At 41.2% G+C, this 21,268-nt stretch overlaps 1 protein-coding gene across 2 annotated transcripts in view; it reads left to right on the top strand.

The window, feature by feature from the left end:
* The window catches only part of LOC140201248 (echinoderm microtubule-associated protein-like 4), a 259,599-nt gene that overhangs the window by 110,079 nt on the left and 128,252 nt on the right, over positions 1 to 21,268 (top strand). For both annotated transcript variants that reach the window (XM_072265023.1, XM_072265022.1), the window contains exons 2-3: positions 8,146 to 8,328; positions 14,408 to 14,537. In XM_072265023.1, coding sequence (XP_072121124.1) covers positions 8,146 to 8,328; positions 14,408 to 14,537 — 313 coding nt within the window. The remainder of the gene's footprint in view (positions 1 to 8,145; positions 8,329 to 14,407; positions 14,538 to 21,268) is intronic.

Here is a 21,268-nt window from a genome sequence, read left to right as displayed (position 1 = left end):
GGGATCTGACAGCAAATACTAAATTTCAAATCCAAGTGTTTTTTTAAAGAAAGACATGGGAATAAAGCATGAAATATGAAGTGCTATTATTGATCTTTTGCTGTCAGTGTAAAGTCCACTAAGGCTTTATAAAAGTAATATTTTGAAGAAATGCAGTGCATTTAAAAAAAAGTAAGAATATTTTTTCTGAACAGGCTTCCAGTTGAGCCAGTGTATAGGTTTCATTGGGGTGGTTGAGATACTGGTTTGTTGAGAAATGGCCGTTCATGTAACTGTAATGAAATTTGAGAGGTAGAATACAATTCACTGAACACTTTAGCCTTTGGAATATTGGATGACATTCATCTGTTGGCCCTTTGCCTTAATATGCTCTAAATTGTCTAGAATTTCCATCTTAAGTTTCTCCTCCTCTATGTGTTACCATTTTGAACATTTACAGATAAGAATAGCAGTAAAGCTATTTGGATTGGGAAAAGTTTATAAACAAACTTTCAAAATGGACCAGGTATGAAATTAGAATTTGTCCTTGCATATTTAAATAACAAGGAAGAATGGATGTATTTTAAATGTTTTCTTGGGTAATAACTAATACAGCACATGGATTACTTCATATATTTTCAGTCAGTTTGCCATAAAAATGCATGGTTAGAAGTTGGTTAGTTTTGTTTTGTAAGAGGGCATGATGTATCTGTTTTTTCTGTGAACAGAATAAAGACTTTTGCTTACTTGAATCTCAATCTGAGTTTAAATTAATTACTTGGAGGAAAAATGTAGATGTTTAGTGCAATGTAATTTAATAGCCTGCTCCTATTTTCTTTGAACTTATAACTTGAACTTCAACTTGAACTTAAAAAGAAAGTCATAAGTACAATGTTGGGGATTTATAAATTCATTAGACTGTCAGATCAGATGTTTAGTAAACATCTATATTAATATGGTAGATTTGAATTGCATACTTTCATGTGTATCAGTCATTAGTGTCCTCCTCGAATGGTGGGGATTGTTGTGTGGGGAGGCTGCTGTCCTTTGTTCAATGTTTCAATAAATATAATCCAGTGTAATTGTAGCCCATTTTGCTGATGGCCCTATCAAAAATGAAATTTTAAAAAATACCTGAGGCACAAAATTGAAATGGCCACGAAGTAATATGTATTTTAAATTATTACATTTTCAGGTTTTCCCTACAGAAGGCATGAGGAAAATCCTCAAGTAATTAACAGGAAAGATGGATAAATTTGGTATAAATCTGCACGGGCTACAAACCCTCAAAACTAACTAATCCATGAGTAGAGTTTGTATTTATCAAAGTATGCTGGGAGAGAGTCACAAGACACTAGACCTGATATTTATTAATTGTGGTACCCAGATTTAAAATGAAGCAACTCAGCTTTATATAAAATATTAATGTCAGTTATCTTTGATATTTTGTATTAATAATAACTGATTCTTCCTTTTGAACGTTTTTCCTGTCTTCACAAAAAGAGGGGAAATAGTGACAATACAAACATACGTAATTTTTTTTTATAAAAAGGAATACTGTACCATTATGAAGGGCTAAGTGATCCGGACTGAAAAAGATGCAATTCAGTCTGTTAATAATAGATCAAGCTTAAATTAACCAGGTAACTAATAGATTGGCAGGAGAAGATACTCAAATGAGCATACTTCCAATACTTGAAATAAAATAAATATAATAAAGGCAAAAATAATTAAGTTGGAGCCAACAACATAGATGAAAATCATAAATAATGGAGATATAGTAGATGGTGCCAACAGAGGTTTGCAGGGTTAAAAGCAAAACTACAAAAGTAGCAGATAATACAAAAACATTGAGTGTTTTAAATAGAATAGAAGAATTAAGCTGAATTTAATTGCAGATGATTAAAATACCACAGATGTATTAATATTATGCAATAATTTTGAAAATAATGAAAGCTGCAGTGTATTTGAAAGAAGCTAGAGGGGATGATGAAACGTTAGGTGTCTTTAGGGTTTTAGAGATTTTAGAGATCAGGACAAGGTGATGAAAGAATTTGAAAATAATGGTGGCAGTTTTACAATTGAAGCCTTTATTAAGTGGTTAGCACTGTAGGTCAAAAGGCCAAACTTGAATGGAATAATGAGTGAGTATACTTGGTATAAGTTGAGACTTGGCCACCAGTGCTTTGAGGTCTTAGTAGTTCATGGGAAATAGAAAATGTGGTTGACGATATGTGAGTTAGAATATCAAGTCCTGAGGGAAGGGCAAGAAATGAGAATAAATATCAACTGCAGGCAAACTAATTTAAAAAAAAACGGAAATGTTTAGGTTCGCCATAAGTTCGCATAGTTATCAGTATGTAACTTCAGGTGTTGTATCACCAGATGGAGAAACCGCAGTGTTCGAGTTCCTAGCTGGTGTGCTGCAAAGGGACACTCTGGCACCCTACATCTTTATAATCGTCCTTGATTACGCTCTGTGTCAAGCTACCAAAGATCATGACAAGCTTGGTTTTACCATAAAACCAGGGTGAACCAATAGGGTCAGACCAATTACGCTCACAGATCTCGATTTTGCAGATGACATAGTCCTGCTCTCTGACCAGATGGAGGAAGCACAGCAGCTACTGACAAAAGTGGAAATTGAATGCAATAAAGTTTGACTTCACCTAAGCGCTAAAAAGACAGAGTACATGGCATTTAACTGCGATGAAGGTACTCTCAAGACTGTAAAGAATGATACCATTAAGAAAGTCTTTGATTACAAGTACCTCGGGTCAAGAATGATGAGTTCAGAGAAGGACATAAAGATACGGAAGGCGCTGGCATGGAGGGCTATGAACGACACGAAGGAAATCTGGAAGTCGAACCCTACCAGAAGGCTTAAAAAGAGGATTTTCATAGCAGTTGTAGAGTCCATTCTCATGTACAGATGCGAGACGTGGACACTCACCAAGAATATGCGAAAGTCTCTAGATGGTTGCTATACACGAATGCTCCAGGTGGCTCTTGACGTGAGTTGGCAACAGCACGTGATGAACATCGAGCTCTATAACGACCTACCAATGCTCACCACTGAAATTGAGGCGAGAAGACTGCAACTAGTGGGGCACTGTCTACGCCACCCTGAGCTACCTGCCAGCCTAGTCATCATATGGGAGGATGAACCCTGGGCGCCCTCCCAAGACTATGGTCAACACGCTCCTAGAAGACAGCGCTGGGGCTAATGTAGATGAACTGATCACACTGATGAGGAGAGGGGGAAGTGGAGAGTCCGTCATTGTATCCGATGCCACCCCCCTAGGCCTGAGTTGACGTAGTAGTAGTAGCTGCTGTTGCTGCTACTACCACTACCACTACTTCAGGTGTTCAGTACAGTGCCCAACACAATTTTGGTGGAAAAACCTTAGCATATGACAAAAGAAGGAACTTCTTGGCATCATGGATTGAAAGGTGATATGAACCATGGTTTGGGTTAAGGCAACCCAATGTTACAGGGATTTAGCAGGCCAGACAACATCTATGGGAAAAAAAGCACGGTCGACATTTTGGGCCGAAACCCTTCGGCAGACCCGCGGAGTTCCTCCAGCATTTTGTGTGTGGGGCTCGGATTTCCAGCAACTGCAGATTTTCTCTTGTTTGTTACAGGGAGTTCTGTCCTTAGAAAACAGTTCATAGAGAATTTCTGTAATGCAAAGATGCATCGTCTGTACATGCGCCAAGAAACATGAGTTGAAAGACGTAACTTTTGTGTTGATTTAATTATTTTCACAGAAGTTCCGTGAGAGCACATTTTATTCTGCATCTCAAATTTCAGAGTGATTTATGAAATCTGTAGGGTGAATCTCAGTAACCCAAATGTCATAGGGATTGCCTGCACTGGGAAATGTGTAGAAACGGTGCTGTGAGGTCAAAGAAATGATTCGAACTTGGATAAAAGACAAAAAATCTTTAACTTTACAACCAGCAGAAAAGCTTTGCCAACAATGGATGCCTTTTTAATGGATTTGAGGATGTAAAGAGTGTAGAAGGGGCAATTGGAATTTGTAGTATGGATCTGCTGCTGCAAAAACAAAAAATCTGATGCGGGATTTTGCCATGAAACATTGACAATTCCCATCCCCATCTGCTACTGCTTAGCCTGTGAACTCCTCCAGCAAGATTATTGTTCCACATTCCACCATCTGCAGTCTCTTGTGGATCAGTGCAACTTTGGGAGAAATGAAAGATGAAATGAAGCACAGGCAAAGCGTGATTCAGAGGTTTGAAGACACAATCTGCATGATTAATGTCTCTGACATAATAGTGTCTCAGGAATCTTCAAAGGAACACATTTGAAAACAAATCAAATCAATTTTATGTGCAAAAGATCCGAAGTGAAGGAACACAGATTTCTGAGTTTTGAGGTTCTGGAAATTTATAGAGAATGGCAAGGGTGGAGTGTTTCAAAAAGGTTAAGAATTTTAAACTGTTGGTATTCCTGGATTACTGGAGTGAAAGCATGTGAATGATGGATAAATGATGATTCAAGTGGTTTTGGATTGGTTAAAGGAAAGTGGAAAATGTGAAGCTATTGAGAAGTGCATTGAAGTAATTGTTTAGAATGAAAAATGGGACTGAAAGTTTCCGTAAAAGAAGGTCAGAGGCACAGGCAGAGATCAGATATGTTATGGAAGTTGATAGAGGTGGTGTTTGTTATTTGGTGGAATTATTATGTGATCAGTGACTTGTCTTGGGATCAAAAATCTATGACAAATTCATCATTCCGAATAAACTCTTCTTGGGCTTCAAGCTGGGTGCAGATAATAGATTATAATTGAGGTTTTGATGACAAACCCTGCCATCTTCTTCAGGGATGATGCCTGGGCACATCTAGTCCAGTGGTATTAAATACCTCACTCTGTTCTAAAAGGATGCCCCTCTATCCTGAGGCTGTGTCCTCTGGTCTTAGACTCTCCCACCATAGGAAACATCCTCTCCACATCCACTCTATCAACGTCTTTCACCATTCGATAGCATTCAATTTGGTCATCCCTCATTCTACTGAATTCTAGTGAATACAGGTCCAGGTCCATCAAAGGCTCTTCGTATGATAAGCCATTCAATCCTGGAATCCAGGTTCAATCCTGGAGCCTCCTTTGAGCCCCCTCCACTGTCAGCACATCCTTTCTAAGATAAGGGGCCTCAAACTGCTCACAATGCTCCAAGTGAGGCCTCACCATTGCTTTATGAAGTCTCAACATTACATCCTTGCTTTTATATTGTATGTAGCTCCCCGACAAGCCTCAGGGTCGCTCAGCTCACTGTCATCTAGGGAAACAGCCCTTGGCCCCGCCAAACTGGGTAATTAGTTTGTGTGGATGCTGTGTGATGTATCCCACCCCGCCCAAATAACAGGCAATACACCAGATATGATTAAATGAATTACAGTTTATAGATATTGTATTACTGGAACTATATAATTAATAGAGAATAAAATATAAAAGGAAAATAAAAGGCGCCACACTTATCAAAGTTAAATCTCTTCGTGCATAAACAGTTGGAGCTCAGGATCCTCCTTCTTCACCCTGCGTCTCCCCTCGGACCACCTCGACCTGCCGCCTGGGACCAACAACAGTGGTCGACCAGACGCTCTACACGAGTCCATCTCCGTCTCCTCTCCTCACTGAATACCCTGGACCTCGGACTCCTGGTCGGGGTCCGACCCTTTTAGCAGACTTACAGCACCTTGTCCATCCTCTGTCTCTCTCGCGCGCCTTTTCCCCAAAAATCTGCGCATCACAATAACTTACAGACACACAGAAAGAATAACATCTATCCCAACTGGTTCGTAACACCCTCTTATCAATAACATCCAAACAAACTGCTAGCGGGAGGACTTTCTCAGCAGTTAACATAACAAAGAAGCCATTTTAATTAGTCTACGCAGTAACATAAAAGAAGAAACCCCTTACACCTAGATTCTTGAAATGAATGCTAACATCACATTTGCCTTCCTCACCACAGACTCAACCTGCTAATTAACCTTTAGGGAATTATGCACAAGGACTCCCAAGACCCTTTGCACCTTAGTGTTTTTTATTCTCAATTTAGAATATAGTCAACCCTTTCATTTCTTCTACGGAAGTGCATGACAATACACTTCCCGACACTGTATTTTGTCTGCCGACCATTTTCCTAATCTAAGTCCTTCTGCAGCCTCTCTACTTCCTCAAAACTACTTGCTCCTCCATCTATCTTCATATTGTTTGCAAACTTTGCAACAAATCCATCAATTGCATCATCCAAATCATTGATGTATAATGTAGAAAGAATCAGTCCCAACACAGACTCTGGTGGAACACTAGTCACTGGCAGCTAGTCGGAAAGGGCTACCTTTATTTCCACTCTTTGCCTCCTGCCAATCAGCCACTGCTTTATCCATGCTAGAATCTTTCCTGTAATACCACGGGCTTGTAGCTTGCTAAGCAGTCTCATGTGTGGCACCTTGTCAAAGGCCTTCTGAAAATCCCAATACACAACAGCAACTGATTCTCCTCTGTCTGTTCTGTTTGTTATTTCTTACAAGAATTCCAACAGATTTGTCAGGCAAGATTTTCCCTTGAGGAAACCATGCTGACTACAGCCTATTTTATCATGTGCCTCCAAGTCCCCTGAGTCCTCATCCTTAATAATTAACTCCAACATCTTCCCATCCCCTGAGATCAGACTAACTGGTCTGTAGTTTCCATTCTTCTGCCTCTCTCCCTTCTTGAAGAGTGGAGGGAAATTTACAATTTTCCAGTCTTCTAGAACCATTCCAGGATCTGGTGATTCTTGAAAGATCATTACTAATGCCTCCGTGATCTCTTCAGTCATCTCTTTCAGAACCCTGGGATGTACACCAGGGTCCAGGTGACTTACCTACCTTCAGTCCTTTCAGTTTCACCAGAACCTTCTCTCCGGTGATGGTAACTTTATACATTTCATGCCCCTGGCTCCTGGAACTTCCACCATACTGCTAGTGTCTTCCATAGTGAAGACAGGCACAAAATTCTTATTCAGTTCATCTGCCGTTTCCTTGTCCCCCATTACAACTGCTCCAGCATCGTTTTGATATCACAGGTCTAATATCCATTCTCGTCTCTCTTTTACATTTTATTTATCTGAAGGAACTTCTGGTATCCTCTTTAATATTATTGGCCAGCTTACTTTTGTATTTCATCTTTACCTTAATTACTTTTTAGTTGCCTTCTGTTGGTTTTTAAAAGCTTCCTAATCCTCTAACTCCACTAATTTTTGCTCATTATATGCTCTCTCTTTAGCTTTTATGTTAGCTTTGATTTCCTAGCCGCAGTTGTCATCTTTCCTTTAAAATACTGCTTCCTCTTTGGGATGTATATCTTGTGTCTTCTGAATTGCTTCCAGAAACTCTAGCCATTGCTGCTCTGCTGTCATCCCTGCCAGTGTTCTTTTCCAACAAATTCTGGCCAACTCCCCTCTCATGCCTCTGTAATTCTCTTTCCTCCACTGTAATGCTCAAACATCTGACTTTAGCTTCTTCTTCTCAAGTTTCAGGGTGAATTCGATCATGTTCCTTTACCTTAAGCTCTCTCATCTATTGTGGTTCATTGCGCAGCAACCAATCCAGTATAGCTGATCCCCTAGTGGACTCAACCATGAGCTACTCAGAAAAGCCATCTCGTAGGCAGTTAAAAATTTTCCCCTCCTGGAATCCAGCACCAACCTAATTTTCCCGAACTACCTGCATATTGAAGTCCTCCACGACTATTGTAACATTGCCGTTTTGGCATGAATTTACTATCTCCTGTTGTAATTTGTAGGCCATGTCCTTTTTTAATATGATGTTCAACAGCTACTTATTCTGTTTGTTTAAAACTATCTGTGAAATTGTTCTGGCTGAGATGTCTGTAGTTCGTAAATCATTTTAACAAGTTTTAAACTCTAGTGTGCATTGTTAGTTTTGTACTTTTTAAAACTTAACTTGTCTCATCTTGAAGTCTTTCTAACCTTGTGCTCTGCTTTCTAAACCTTGTTACTTGTCATTTTTGAAAAAAGTATATTCATGCAATTTATATTTAAAAATTGTCAAAAGATTTCTAGCCTAAAACAGTTTTATTTAATTAAATCTACAAAGAAATGATTTTCATCTTGTATTTTCTTTAGATGATAGCATCTCTGGTGCAAGTACATCTGATGTCCAAGACCGCCTTTCATCCCTTGAGTTAAGGGTCCAACAGCAGGAAGATGAGATCACAGTTCTGAAAGCAGCCTTGGCAGATGTACTGAGGCGTTTGGCTCTCTCTGAAGATCAAACTGCTTCCCTGAGGAAAACATCTCCTGGTAAAGGTGAGGCTCATTCTAAAATACACCCACATTTTTACTAAATGCTATTAAATCATATTGTAGCTAAAGAAAAGTCCCTACTTTGTATTGATTTAGTTTTGATTTTAAAACAAAAGTTGATCTTTTTAGAATAGCCATTCTTTTTCTTGGTAAGGTAAACAGATAATTCTGCAATACTTTTGTTGAATACACTGTGACAATGAAATATTAATTTGACTTTTGCATGGTAACTGCTTTTCAAGCAACTGTACAATTCAGTCTAGAATTTTCTTAGGACCACAGTGAAAACTGGTTGGCACCATCTTACATTTTGTTGATATAGCTTTTAAATATGATAGAACATATGGTAAAAAAAAACACAAAGATAGCGTGCAGTTGGACTGTCAGGCAGGGCATGCAGATGTTAGGACAAAATTGCTGCCAGCAGAGTGAGTATCAGTGAATTAGGGATGCAGCATCAATAATGGTAGCAAATATAGCACTCAAAGTGTTATATCTCAATGCATGGAGTATAAGAAATAAGGTTGATGATAAGGTGCATTAAGGCAGAGATCAGTCGGTTCTTGATTGGACACAGCTTTAAAGGTTACGGGAGAAAGGCCGGGGAGTGGAGCTGCGGTGGGGGAAAAAAAGGCAATCAGGCATGATTGAATGGTGGACACATCAAAGTTGCTGGTGAACACAGTAGCAGGCAGCATCTCTAGGAAGAGGTACAGTCGACATTTCAGGCCGAGACTGTTCGTCGGGACTCCTGACTACAGTCTCAGCCAGAAATGTCAACTGCTTATTTCCCTCTATAGATGCTGCCTGAGTTGCTGGGTTTCGCTGGCATTTTGTGTGTCACTCAAGATTTCCAACATATGTTGAATATCCTGTGTTGATAATTTACTGTTTTTGCATCAATTCTGAATATCAAAAAAGTATAATTTTGATCTCAATTTAAAAAAAGAAAATTCTTGAAAGGAACAGATGTATCTGAAAAATGTTTCGGCACAAAGATCTTTTGAAGATGCTAATACATTTGAGAGTTCCAGAAATTTGTTGATTGTATATTTTTTATACAGTTACTAGTATGTATGTGGCATTCTGTGGCCACTTTGGTTTTCTCTTGGTGCTGTAATAACAACAGTATCACATGCCTAAATAAGTCCTCAGCCCATTGCCTCACCTTTTTTGAAAATTCAGTACTGCCAAACTTTGCTTTGATAACTCCAGCCTTTGTTCCCACTGGTTTTTAGGCTAGTGCTTCTGCTTTTCATCCTTGTGTACTGAACCCTCAATTTGTACATCCAGTTTGATCTCACCTCCTTGTGAAACTGTCTTTGGCTTCTCATCTGCTTACAATTTTAAACGTGTAACAACAGCAGCGAACATCTCATTGTGGAACTGTTGGTGTGCAGCCCATCTGGCCGATACAGGTTATATCTTGCCCCAGAATTGGTCCCAATGTAAACAATACACCACTATCACATTTCTTCGGCTTTTCTTACAGTTTCACTATGCCCCTGTTTCTGTACACTGGTACAGTATATCCTCGCATTATAGTCGTAGTGTAATGGAAATTTGCGGTGGGAGTAAAAATCCATTTCTGTGGGATTTATATGGGGGGACAAAAATAAACACAATGCATTTAGTAAACCAAACTAATTTACCAAGGACAACAGTCCTAGGTGCTAGTTCACAGCAGGATACCATTTCAGGGATTTGCTTCTGTTGATACTTGTATATTTGCTAAGAGAAAAGAAGTCATGCAGCTTTCTTAGATTGATATTTAACTCTAGTTTTTTATTTACTAGTCTATTGAATTGTCATCTCTTTAATCCTCTTAATTTGTTTTTTACAATTCAACTAGTGGACTGAGTCCCTTTTAATCCAGCTCAGCTAATATTTTACTCTCAAATTCCTATTCTTACTAAACTGAACCCCGCTGTTTGAGCGGAGTTCAGACTACATTTTAAACTAAACTTTTTTTTACAAATGTTTCTTTTGAACTTTTACACCATTTTAAAAATATTTGCTTAATATTCCTTCAAACCTATACATTTGAACTCAGTATTTATGATTTCAGTTTGGAATCCCATTCAGATGGTTCAGTTGCTCTTTTTTTTGTGGTTGTCAGAATGATGAAGGAATGCAGACCAGAATTCATTTGTGTTTTTATTTCTTTGAACTTTGACAACTTGGCTGACGTTCTAGTCACCAGTTAGTAAAGCTTATTTTAGTTTATCTTTAAATCCAGCTGCTTTCTTTTGATGAACATTAAAGTGCCTAATTTGCCTGATGTTCAAGTGATTTGCAGTAGTAGTTGACATGGTTAAGTTTAACATTGAAGCCAACAAGCCACACCATTTGGAGGAAGCATTTTTAGTTAATCCATTATATTTCATCCATGTAGCCTTTAGTTGGACCCATTTATATAAAAAAAAGTATTTTTTCATATATTACCTGAGGGTTTTATTTTTCAAATTGTATTTGTTATGTTTTCCAGGAGGGTTAAGAGGTGATAGTATTTTTTCAGATTTCACATAAGACAACCAGGTCTCCGTCTGGTAAACCCCTGAGCTGGGTCCAGTGCATTAACATACTTCCTTAAATAAAGAAACTGATACTGTTCACTGAGTTCTGGATATGGTCTTACCAGTGCCCTCTCTAAGTGGAACATACTTTTGCATTTATTGCTCTTAGCAATAATTTTTCCAATTACTTGCATCTATCCTTTTGTGTATCATGTTCTAAGATGCTTCTGTCTCTCTGTCTCTCCCCCACTCGACAAGTCTCTGCATCTAGCACATCATTCTCTACAACTTTGGCCATCTTCAATGGAATCCTACTATCAAGTACTTCCCCCCAACTCTCCACTTCCCTTGTCCATTTGTCCTTTCCCACTGTTCTCCCTCCTGCCATTTATTTCTGTAAGTGGAACAAGAGCTACGCCTGTCCATGCACCTCTACCTTCACCACCATTCTGTCCTTTTCCATTCCCACTTCTGATTCTGGTTGTATCCCTTTGCTTCTCCTCACTTGTCTGTCACCTCCTGCTCCTTCCCTTTCTCCCATGGTCCACTCTCCTCACCCATTAGATTCCTCCTTCAGCCACTTGCCTTTTCTACCTAACACTTCCCAGCTTCACTTCATTCCTCCTTTCCACCACCCACCTACCTTCTCCCTCATCTGGCTTCAGTTATCACTGTCCAGATTGTAAACCTTTCCCTCCCCAACCTTCTTATTCTGGCTTCTTCCTCCTTCCTTTCCAATCCTAGTCAAGGGTCTTGGCCTGAAATGTCAAATGTTTATTCCCTTCATTGTTGCTGCTCAATCTTCTGAACCTCCAGCATTTTGTGTGTGCTGAATCCCTTGTGTTTATTTTTTCTTCTTTATCCTGTCTTCTATGTGTTCCCTTTACCCTTGACTGCCGCTGGAACTGTGAAAAATTACCTTTGTGCTGCAGTGCCATTGTATATTTTGGCACAAAGACAAAATGTGGAAATACTGAAATATGTGCAAGTGCAGGCAATTATTAGAAGTGAGAAAATAGATGTTGGAACAATGCCACATTCTTTAGCAAAAACTTGTAATATAGTTCAGACTGAGTTTGGTCTCCACTGTTTTGCCTTGAATCAGAAAATATGAATTAATGTTGCCTGATCAGAGAGGTTTCAATTGAGAATTTAAATCATTGCCTTAAATATTTCAAGGAGGGACATGAGTTTTTAATATATTGAGGGACATTATCTGAACCAATATCAATAAAGCAGATTAGGAGATTATTAGTTTATATCTGGCTATGTGACCTCCTGTACTCAAGTAATTTGCTGTTCTGTGCATTATAGAATGACATAAAAAGTACTTAATTGTGAAGCACCCTGTCAAATTGTGAAATCTTAAAAAGCATATAAATAAAAATAATTTGTTTCTAATGAGCGAGATGAAGTATATGATCCAAACAATTAACTCAGAAAAGAATGAAAGAAACAGAAACTATTCCCATTCCCATTCTGACATGTCCATCCACGGCCTCCTCTACTGTAAAGATGAAGCCACACTCAGGTTGGAGGAACAACACCTTATATTCCGTCTGGGTAGCCTCCAACCTGATGGCATGAACATCGACTTCTCTAACTTCCGCTAAGGCCCCACCTCCCCCTCGTACCCCATCTGTTACTCATTTTTATGCACACATTCTTTCTCTCACTCTCTTTTTTTCTCCCTCTGTCCCTCTGAATATACCTCTTGCCCATCCTCTGGGTCCCCCCCCCTTGTCTTTCTTCCCAGACCTCCTGTCCCATGATCCTCTCGTATCCCCTTTTGCCTATCACCTGTCCAGCTCTTGGCTCTATCCCTCCCCCTCCTGTCTTCTCCTATCATTTTGGATCTCCCCCTCCCTTCCAACTTTCAAATCCCTTACTCACTCTTCCTTCAGTTAGTCCTGACGAAGGGTCTCGGCCTGAAACGTCGACTGCACCTCTTCCTACAGATGCTGCCTGGCCTGCTGCGTTCACCAGCAACTTTGATGTGTGTTGCAAGAAACAGAAACTAGTGGTTTCTCTCAATGAAAATGTAAGCGTTTGTCCAAAAGTATGCAGTAAATGGAAAAATAGCAACATGCAAATCATTTGCATATATTTAATCTCACTCACTTGAAAAGCTTAATTGTCATAGGAATTACCCAATATTCTTTACTATGGCTAACATATTGTTACCATTATACAATTTTTTAATAGAAATATTAGAGTACTGAAGATATACTTCATATTTTGTGCAGTAGGAAGTCCAGAAGTTCTGCCTGCCCATATATACTTCTGATAATTAGAAATTGTGTGATCTAATCCTTTAAATTGGCTAGAAGTAACTCACTTTAAATACAATGTAATCATTTGGATTGTCATTTTGATTTAAGGGCAGTAATCTGTCAGGTGAATCTCAACAGGGCAGTAATTGAACACCACAATTGCTTTCCTCAGTCCTGCATTTTGCAGGCCAGTTGAGTGGAGGTTTAGGGTAATTAAGAAACCAGGGTTCATTCAGTATATCCACATCTCTTTACAATTGTGCACGTAAGTCCCCTGGGAAGACAACATCGATGAAGCCCATGAGCGCAAGTTAACCAAGTATGCAGAATTAAGATCAGAGTGCAGAGACAGAGGGTGGAAGGTCTCATGCTATCCATTTGAAGTAGGCTGCCGTGGGTTTATTGCGTTCACTCTCCAGAAGTTGCTGCGTGATCTTGGCTTCAGTAGAAGAGAGATCAAGTCAACCAGCAGGGCTGTAGCTGAGCCAGCAGAGAAAGGATCAGCATGGATGTGGACCAAGTATGTCCAGAGGGGCAGATAGTCAGACAGTGTAGACATATCTTGCAAACCCTTCAGTAGTTGCATAGACACCTGAAGAGTAGACTATCTGTTGGATGGAAGTGACCAACAACTCTGATAGAGGCAGATGCCAAGTTTTTAAGCTCACCAGTGGGAGGTGGTGCTTTAGCACTGCTGGCCCACCACCTCGAGGGAGTCTTGATCAGAAGCGGGCCGAAACTCCTGAAGACAGGTGGCAGATCAACTGATGATCCCACTGGTGATAGCACAGGACAGTTAACATCTTAGTCCACGTGTATTTTGTAACTCACAGCTATATGAATTCACTTTGCAGTCTGAGCAATATACAGGTATGTGTTTGGACCAACTCTGGAAATTTATGTTTGGTGGTGTATATCAATGATGTCCCTGTACTTTTCCTGCTGCTAACTTTTCACTTTGGTGAAACTATTGGAGGATACTTGGTGTGGAGTATCTTGCCATTTTACCTACAGAAGCAATAAAGTCATGCAACAGAGAATGGATAATATTTCAAAAAAAATGCTACCTTACCTTAACTATGTGCAGCAGTTTGTGATTCATAAAACTAGTAATTTATAATATTAAAGTGTTTTGCACATGTAATTCAAAGACTGCCATATAATTAATATTTCAAGACATGAAACCCCTGGAACTTGTTCGTTTTAGCTTGCAAAGATTTGTTCTGATATTTATACAAGCTGAAAAGCTATTCAACAGAAATTTTGTAAAATTATGTCCTTATTTTATTTCAGGACAGCCAGTCTTACGTGAAGCATATTCTTTGTCATGTATAACCAATGGGAGTCCGATGACTAGAAAACCAATGCACAGTTCAGCTCTATCTGTTGCCAGGAAGGAAACACTTTCTTCTGCTGCAAAAAGGTATACATATTTTAGTTTTAAAATGAAAAATGTTAATTTGAAAGCATATTTTGAAATATGTAACCTGCAATTTGCGGCATAAGATTGTAGAAGTTCTATCCCTTTACATTTGTCCACGTTGTCCATACATAAACAACATATGCTTTCCCCTGCGGATGAGCTTTGGCTTCAGATTCCAGGGGTGTTAATGAAACTGTTGATTGCAAATTTAATTTTAAATATAATGAGCAATTGCAACTGTACCTTGTGAGTTAAATTAGTTTTGGCTGGTTGGAACAGAAAAGCATTATTCTAAGTTCTTGCAGCGTATAACCTTATTCACAATTAAGGTATATTTATCAAAATGACACTCTAAAATTGGCTGACCATTATTGCCTAATAATATCCTCAGTAGCTTTACTAAAATTAGTCCTACTGATTCTCATCGTTACAGTACTAAAGTATTTTGATATTTTGCATAATTGCTCAGCAAGTATTGAAAATTATTGAGAAGGATTGCTCAAAGTTTAGAGTGTTCATTGGACACGAGAGATGATGTGCCAAGTTGCTAAATTTCCTTCTACTTTGTTCAGAGTTATTAAAGTAAGCATACGTAAGTTTGGCATTCCGGGGTTTTTTTTGTAGGACTGTAGACAGTTTGCCTCCCTTCAGACAAGTTCTCAGATTTCTTGGTTATCTTGGCTCAGTCATTTTGCATGTATGCATCTTGCATCCATGGTACATGGTCTTTCTCCCTCACACTTTCTGTGTATTGTTGCGTATCATATTATGTTTCTTTCTATTGGAGGTTTAGCGGTTTCCCATACTTTGTCTCTTTAGTTTGGGATTGAATGTTTAACCTTTCAACCTTTAATCCTATCGATATCTTAAGATTTTGCATCTTCATAGACTTTTACTTTATTGTCACCAAACAATTGATACTAGAGTGTACAATCATCACAGCGATATTTGATTCTGCGCTTCGCGCTCCCTGGATTACAAATCAATAGTAAATATTAAAAACTTAAATTATAAATCATAAATAGAAAATAGAAAAGGGAAAGTAAGGTAGTGCAAAAAAAGTCGAGAAACAGGTCCGGATATTTGGAGGGTATGGCCCAGATCCGGGTCAGGATCCGTTCAGCAGTCTTAACACAGTTGGAAAGAAGCTGTTCCCAAATCTGGCTGTACAAGTCTTCAAGCTCCTGAGCCTTCTCCCAGAGGGAAGAGGTACGAAAAGTGTGTTGGCTGGGTGGGCCGTATCCTTGATTATCCTGGCAGCACTGCTGCGACAGCGTGCAGTGTAAAGTGAGTCCAAGGACAGAAGATTGGTTTGTGTGATGTGCTGGGCTGTGTCCACGATCTTCTCCAGCTTCTTCCGGTCTTGGACAGGACAACTTCCATAACAGGTTGTGATGCACCCTAGAAGAATGCTTTCTACTGTGCACCTATAAAAATTAGTGAGGGTTTTAGGGGACAGGCCAAATTTCGTTAGCTTTCTCAGGAAGTAAAGGCACTGGTGGGCCTTCTTGGCAGTGGACTCTGCTTGGTTGGACCAAGTCAGGTCATTTGTAATATTGACCCCGAGGTACTTAAAGCTTTTGATCTGTTCCACTTGTGCACCACCAATGTAAATTGGGTCGTGTGGTCCGCTACTCCTTCTGAAGCCAACAACCAATTCCTTCGTCTCGCTGACGTTGAGGGATAGGTTATTGTCTTCGCACCATGCCACCGGGTTCTTAATTTCCTCTCTGTACTCAAACTCATCATTACCCGAGATACGGCCTACAGTTGTTGTATCATCAGCAAACTTATATATTGAGTTCGATAGAAACTTGGCTACACAATCATGGGTGTACAGTGAGTACAGTGGGGGGTTGAGTACACAGCCTTGTGGGGCACCAGTGCTCAGAGTGATTGCAGAAGAGAGCTTGTCCCCTATTTTTACAGACTGGGTCCTGTCTGTGAGGAAGTTGAAGATCCAGCTGCAGATCTGAGTGCTAAGGCCCAGGTTCCGGAGCTTAGGAATCAGCTTATTTGGAATGATGGTATTAAAGGTAGAGCTGTAGCCAATGAAAAGGAGCCTTATGTATGCGTCTTTATTCTCCAGGTGTTCTAAGGAGGAATGTAGGGCCAGAGAGATGGCATCTGCCATTGACCTGTTGCTCCAGTAGGGGAATTGCAAAGCGTCGAGGTTGACCGGTAGGGTGTGGTTGATGTGTGCCATAACCAATCGCTCAAAGCACTTCATAGCGATTGATGTCAGAGCCACAGGTCGATAGTCATTCAGGCATGCCACCTTGCTCTTCTTCGGCATCGGGATTATTGTTGCCTTCTTAAAACACGAGGGGATCTTAGACTGAAGCAAGGAGCAGTTGAAGATGTCAGCAAACAGTCCAGCTAGTTCGCTTGCACAGGGCCGGAGAACCCGTCCTACAATGCTATCTGGGTCAGTCGCCCTCCTTGGATTTATCTTCAGGAAGGCCCTTCTAACATCCTCCTTGATGATGGTGAATCTCGATGCCACCAGGTCCGGTTCATCCAGAGGGAGCGGGACGCTCCTCTTCTGTTCGAATCTTGCATAGAATACGTTAAGTTCGTCTGGAAGAGAAGCGTCACAGTTATTGATATTCCCAGCAACCCAGCTCCATCCCTCCCCCTCCTGTCTTCTCCTATCATTTTGGATCTCCCTCTCTCCCTCCCACTTTCAAATCTCTTACCAGCTCTTCCTTCAGTTAGTCCTGGCAAAGGGTCTCGGCCCGAAACGTCAATTGTACCTCTTCCTAGAGATGCTGCCTGGCCTGCTGCGTTCACCAGCAACTTTGATGTGTGTTGCTTGAATTTCCAGCATCTGCAGAATTCCTTGTGTTTGCATTGATATTCCCAACCTTTTCTTTGCACACAGTGTTCTCATTTAAACCCTGCCATAGTCTACCGGCATCCCTCTGATTAGCCTGGGCTTCCAACTTGGCTCGATATTGCCTCTTGGTGTCCTTAATGGCTTTCTGGAGTTCACGCCTGGATTCCGTGTAGCGACTGGTATCCCCAGACCTAAAAGCCGCTGCTCTAGTCTTCAAAAGGGACTTGACCTCATAATTCATCCAAGGTTTCCGGTTAGGGAATACCCGGATGGTCTTGCAAGACACACAGTCCGCCGTGCATTTCCAAATAAAGTCCGTGACAGCTGAGGCATACTCATCGAGGTTAGCTGCCGAGTCCTTGAATACTAACCAGTCCACCGATTCAAAGCAGTCACAGAGGATCTCATCCATTTCCTCCGTCCAACACGAAACCACTTTTGACACTGTGTCCTCCCACTTCAGTTTCTGTTTGTAAGCCTGGAGGAGGAGTACGGCCTGATGGTCCGATTTTCCGAAGTGAGGTTGTGGGATGGAACGGTAGGCATCCTTGACTGCTGTGTAGCAGTGGTCAAGTATATTCAGGCCTCTAGTGGGGCAGGAGACATGTTGGTATAACTTTGGCGGTGCCTTTCTGAGGTTGGCCTGGTTAAAGTCCCCGGCTGTAATGAGCAAAGCCTCCGGATACCTGGTCTCAAGTTCATTGATGTTGGCATACAGTATGATCAGAGCACACTCCACGTCCGCCTGGGGGGGAATGTAGACCGCTGTTAGTATGACCGAGGTGAATTCCCGTGGCAGATAGTCATAGTCATAGTCATACTTTATTGATCCCGGGGGAAATTGGTTTTTGTTACAGTGCACCATAGATAATAAATAGTAATAGAACCATAAATAGTTAAATAGTAATATGTAAATTATGCCAGTAAATTATGAAATAAGTCCAGGACCAGCCTATTGACTCAGGGTGTCTGACCCTCCAAGGAAAGAGTTGTAAAGTTTGATGGGCACAGGCAGGAATGACTTCCTATGACGCTCTGTGCTGCATCTCGGTGGAATGAGTCTCTGGCTGAATGTACTCCTGTGCCCACCCAGTACATTATGTAGTGGATGGGAGACATTGACCAACATGGCATGCAACTTAGACAGCATCCTCTTTTCAGACACCACCGTGAGAGAGTCCATTTCCATCCCCACAACATCACTGGCCTTACGAATGAGTTTGTTGATTCTGTTGGTGTCTGCTACCCTCAGCTTGCTGCCCCAGCACACAACAGCAAACATGATAGCACTGGCCACCACAGACTCGTAGAACATCCTCAGCATCGTCCGGCAGATGTTAAAGGACCTCAGTCTCCTCAGGAAATAGAGACGACTCTGACCCTTCTTGTAGACAGCCTCAGTGTTCTTTGACCAGTCCAGTTTATTGTCAATACGCATCCCCAGGTATTTGTTATCCTCCACCATGTCCACACTGACCCCCTGGATGGAAACAGGGGTCACCGGTACCTTAGCTCTCCTCAGGTCTACTACCAGCTCCTTAGTCTTTTTCACATTAAGCTGCAGATAATACTGCTCACGCCATGTGACAAAGTTTCCTACCGTAGCCCTGTACTCAGCCTCATCTCCCTTGCTGATGCATCCAACTATGGCAGAGTCATCAGAAAACTTCTGAAGATGACAAGACTCTGAGCAGTAGTTGGAGTCCGAGGTGTAAATGGTGAAGAGAAAAGGAGAACAAGACAGGCCCCTGTGGAGCCCCAGTGCTGCTGATCACTCTGTCGGACACACAGTGTTGCAAGCACACGTACTGTGGTCTGCCAGTCAGGTAATCAAGAATCCATGACACCAGGAAAGCATCCACCTGCATCGCTGTCAGCTTCTCCCCCAGCAGAGCAGGGTGGATGGTGTTGAATGCACTGGAGAAGTCAAAAAACATGACCCTCACAGTGCTTGCTGGCTTGTCCAGGTGGGCGTAGACTCGGTTCAGCAGGTAGACGATGGCATCCTCAACTCCTAGTCGGGGCTGGTAGATGAACTGGAGGGGATCTAAGTGTGGCCTGACCATAGGCTGGGGCAGCTCCAGAACAAGTCTCTCCAGGGTCTTCATGATGTGGGAGGTCAATGCCACCGGTCTGTAGTCATTGAGGCCACTGGGGCTCAGCGTCTTCGGCACAGGGACGAGGCAGGACGTCTTCCACAGTACAGGAACCCTCCGGAGCCTCAGGCTCAGGTTGAATACATGGCGAGTACTCCACATAGCTGAGGAGCACAGGCTTTGAGCACCCTGGTACTGACACCATCCGTAGTAGGGACGACACTTCACCGACAGGTGTTCCAGGTCCGGGCTGCAGGAGCTTGTCAGTGTCACTGTGTCTGAGCATCACACAGCGTTGATTAGTAGGCAGACACCACCTCCCCTCGTCTTGCCAGAGGACGCCGTGCGGTCCATCTGATGGATCAAAAATCTCTCCGGTCGGATGGCATAGTTGGGGGTGGCAGGGGAGAGCCAGGTCTCGGTGAAACAGAGTAGACAGCAGTTCTGCATCTCCGTGCAGTAGGTGAATCTCCCTTTCAGATCATCCACCTTGTTCTCTATGGCTTGCACATTAGCTAGTAGGATGGTGGGCATCGGGATCCTGAAGTCCCTGAGCTTCAATCTGCCCAGCTCTTTCCCCATGCTTCCTCGGTAAATAGTGCATCTTTCCAGGTTTCCATTGATGCAGTGTGTTGTTGGCAGCTCTTTGAGGTTTTACTTCATCCAGCTCTCCAAAATAACTTATGGACTTCATAATTTAGTGTTTTGTTACCTATTTTGTTTTCAGATAAATCATTTCATTGTATAGTTTCATAGAATGGTTTCGTTCATTTTAATAGACAAATGTGAGAGACTTACCTGATATAGGTAAACACCAAGCAATTTTATATAATTTTCTTTACAATATCAAAAGAGATTTGAGCTTTCTGAATGTAGTTATCTGTATGTTGTATAAGCACATCCACCTTGTATCAGCAGTTAATTCTATTCACCACTCATTCAATTCTGTACATTTACATGTTCGTAAATGGCAACACTTTGTAACAGTTTAGATGACCAGTTGAGCAATCCATTGTCCACAATGCCTATTAACTGATTTTTACAACATTACCTAGCCACTCATATAGAAACCATAGAAAAACTACAGCACAGAAACAGACCTTTTGGCTCTTCTTGGCTGTGCTGAACCATTTTCTGCCTAGTCCCACTGACCTGCACACGGACCATATCCCTCCATACACCTCCCATCCATGTATCTGTCCAATTTATTCTTAAATGTTAAAAAAGAAGCCTCATTTACCACCTCGTCTGGCAGCTCATTCTACACTTCCACCACTCTCTGTGTGAAGAAGCCCCCCCTAATATTCCCTTTAAACTTTTCCCCCTTCACCCTTAACCCATGTCCTCTGGTTTTTTCTCCCCTTGCCTCAGTGGAAAAAACCTGCTTGCATTAACTCTATCTATACCCATCATAATTTTATATACCTCCATCAAATCTCCCCTCATTCTTCTACGCTCCAGAGAATAAAGTCCTAACCTATTCAACCTTTCTCTGTAACTGAGTTTCTCAAGTCCCAGCAACATCCTTGTAAACCTTCTCTGCACTCTTTCAACCTTATTAATATCCTTCCTGTAATTTGGTGACCAAAACTGAACACAATACTCGAGATTCGGCTTCACCAATGCCTTATACAATTTCATCATAACATTCCAGCTCTTATACTCAATACTTGATTAAAAAAGGCCAATGTACCAAAAGCTCTCTTTACAATCCTATCTACCTGTGAGGCAACTTTTAGGGAATTTTGTATCTGTATTCCCAGATCCCTCTGTTCTACTGCACTCCTCAGTGCCTT

This window comes from Mobula birostris, chromosome 8, assembly GCF_030028105.1.
Source record: "Mobula birostris isolate sMobBir1 chromosome 8, sMobBir1.hap1, whole genome shotgun sequence".
Classification (NCBI taxonomy): domain Eukaryota; kingdom Metazoa; phylum Chordata; class Chondrichthyes; order Myliobatiformes; family Myliobatidae; genus Mobula; species Mobula birostris.
Note: the sequence above shows the minus strand (reverse complement) of the source record. Positions and strands in the feature narration are given on the sequence as shown.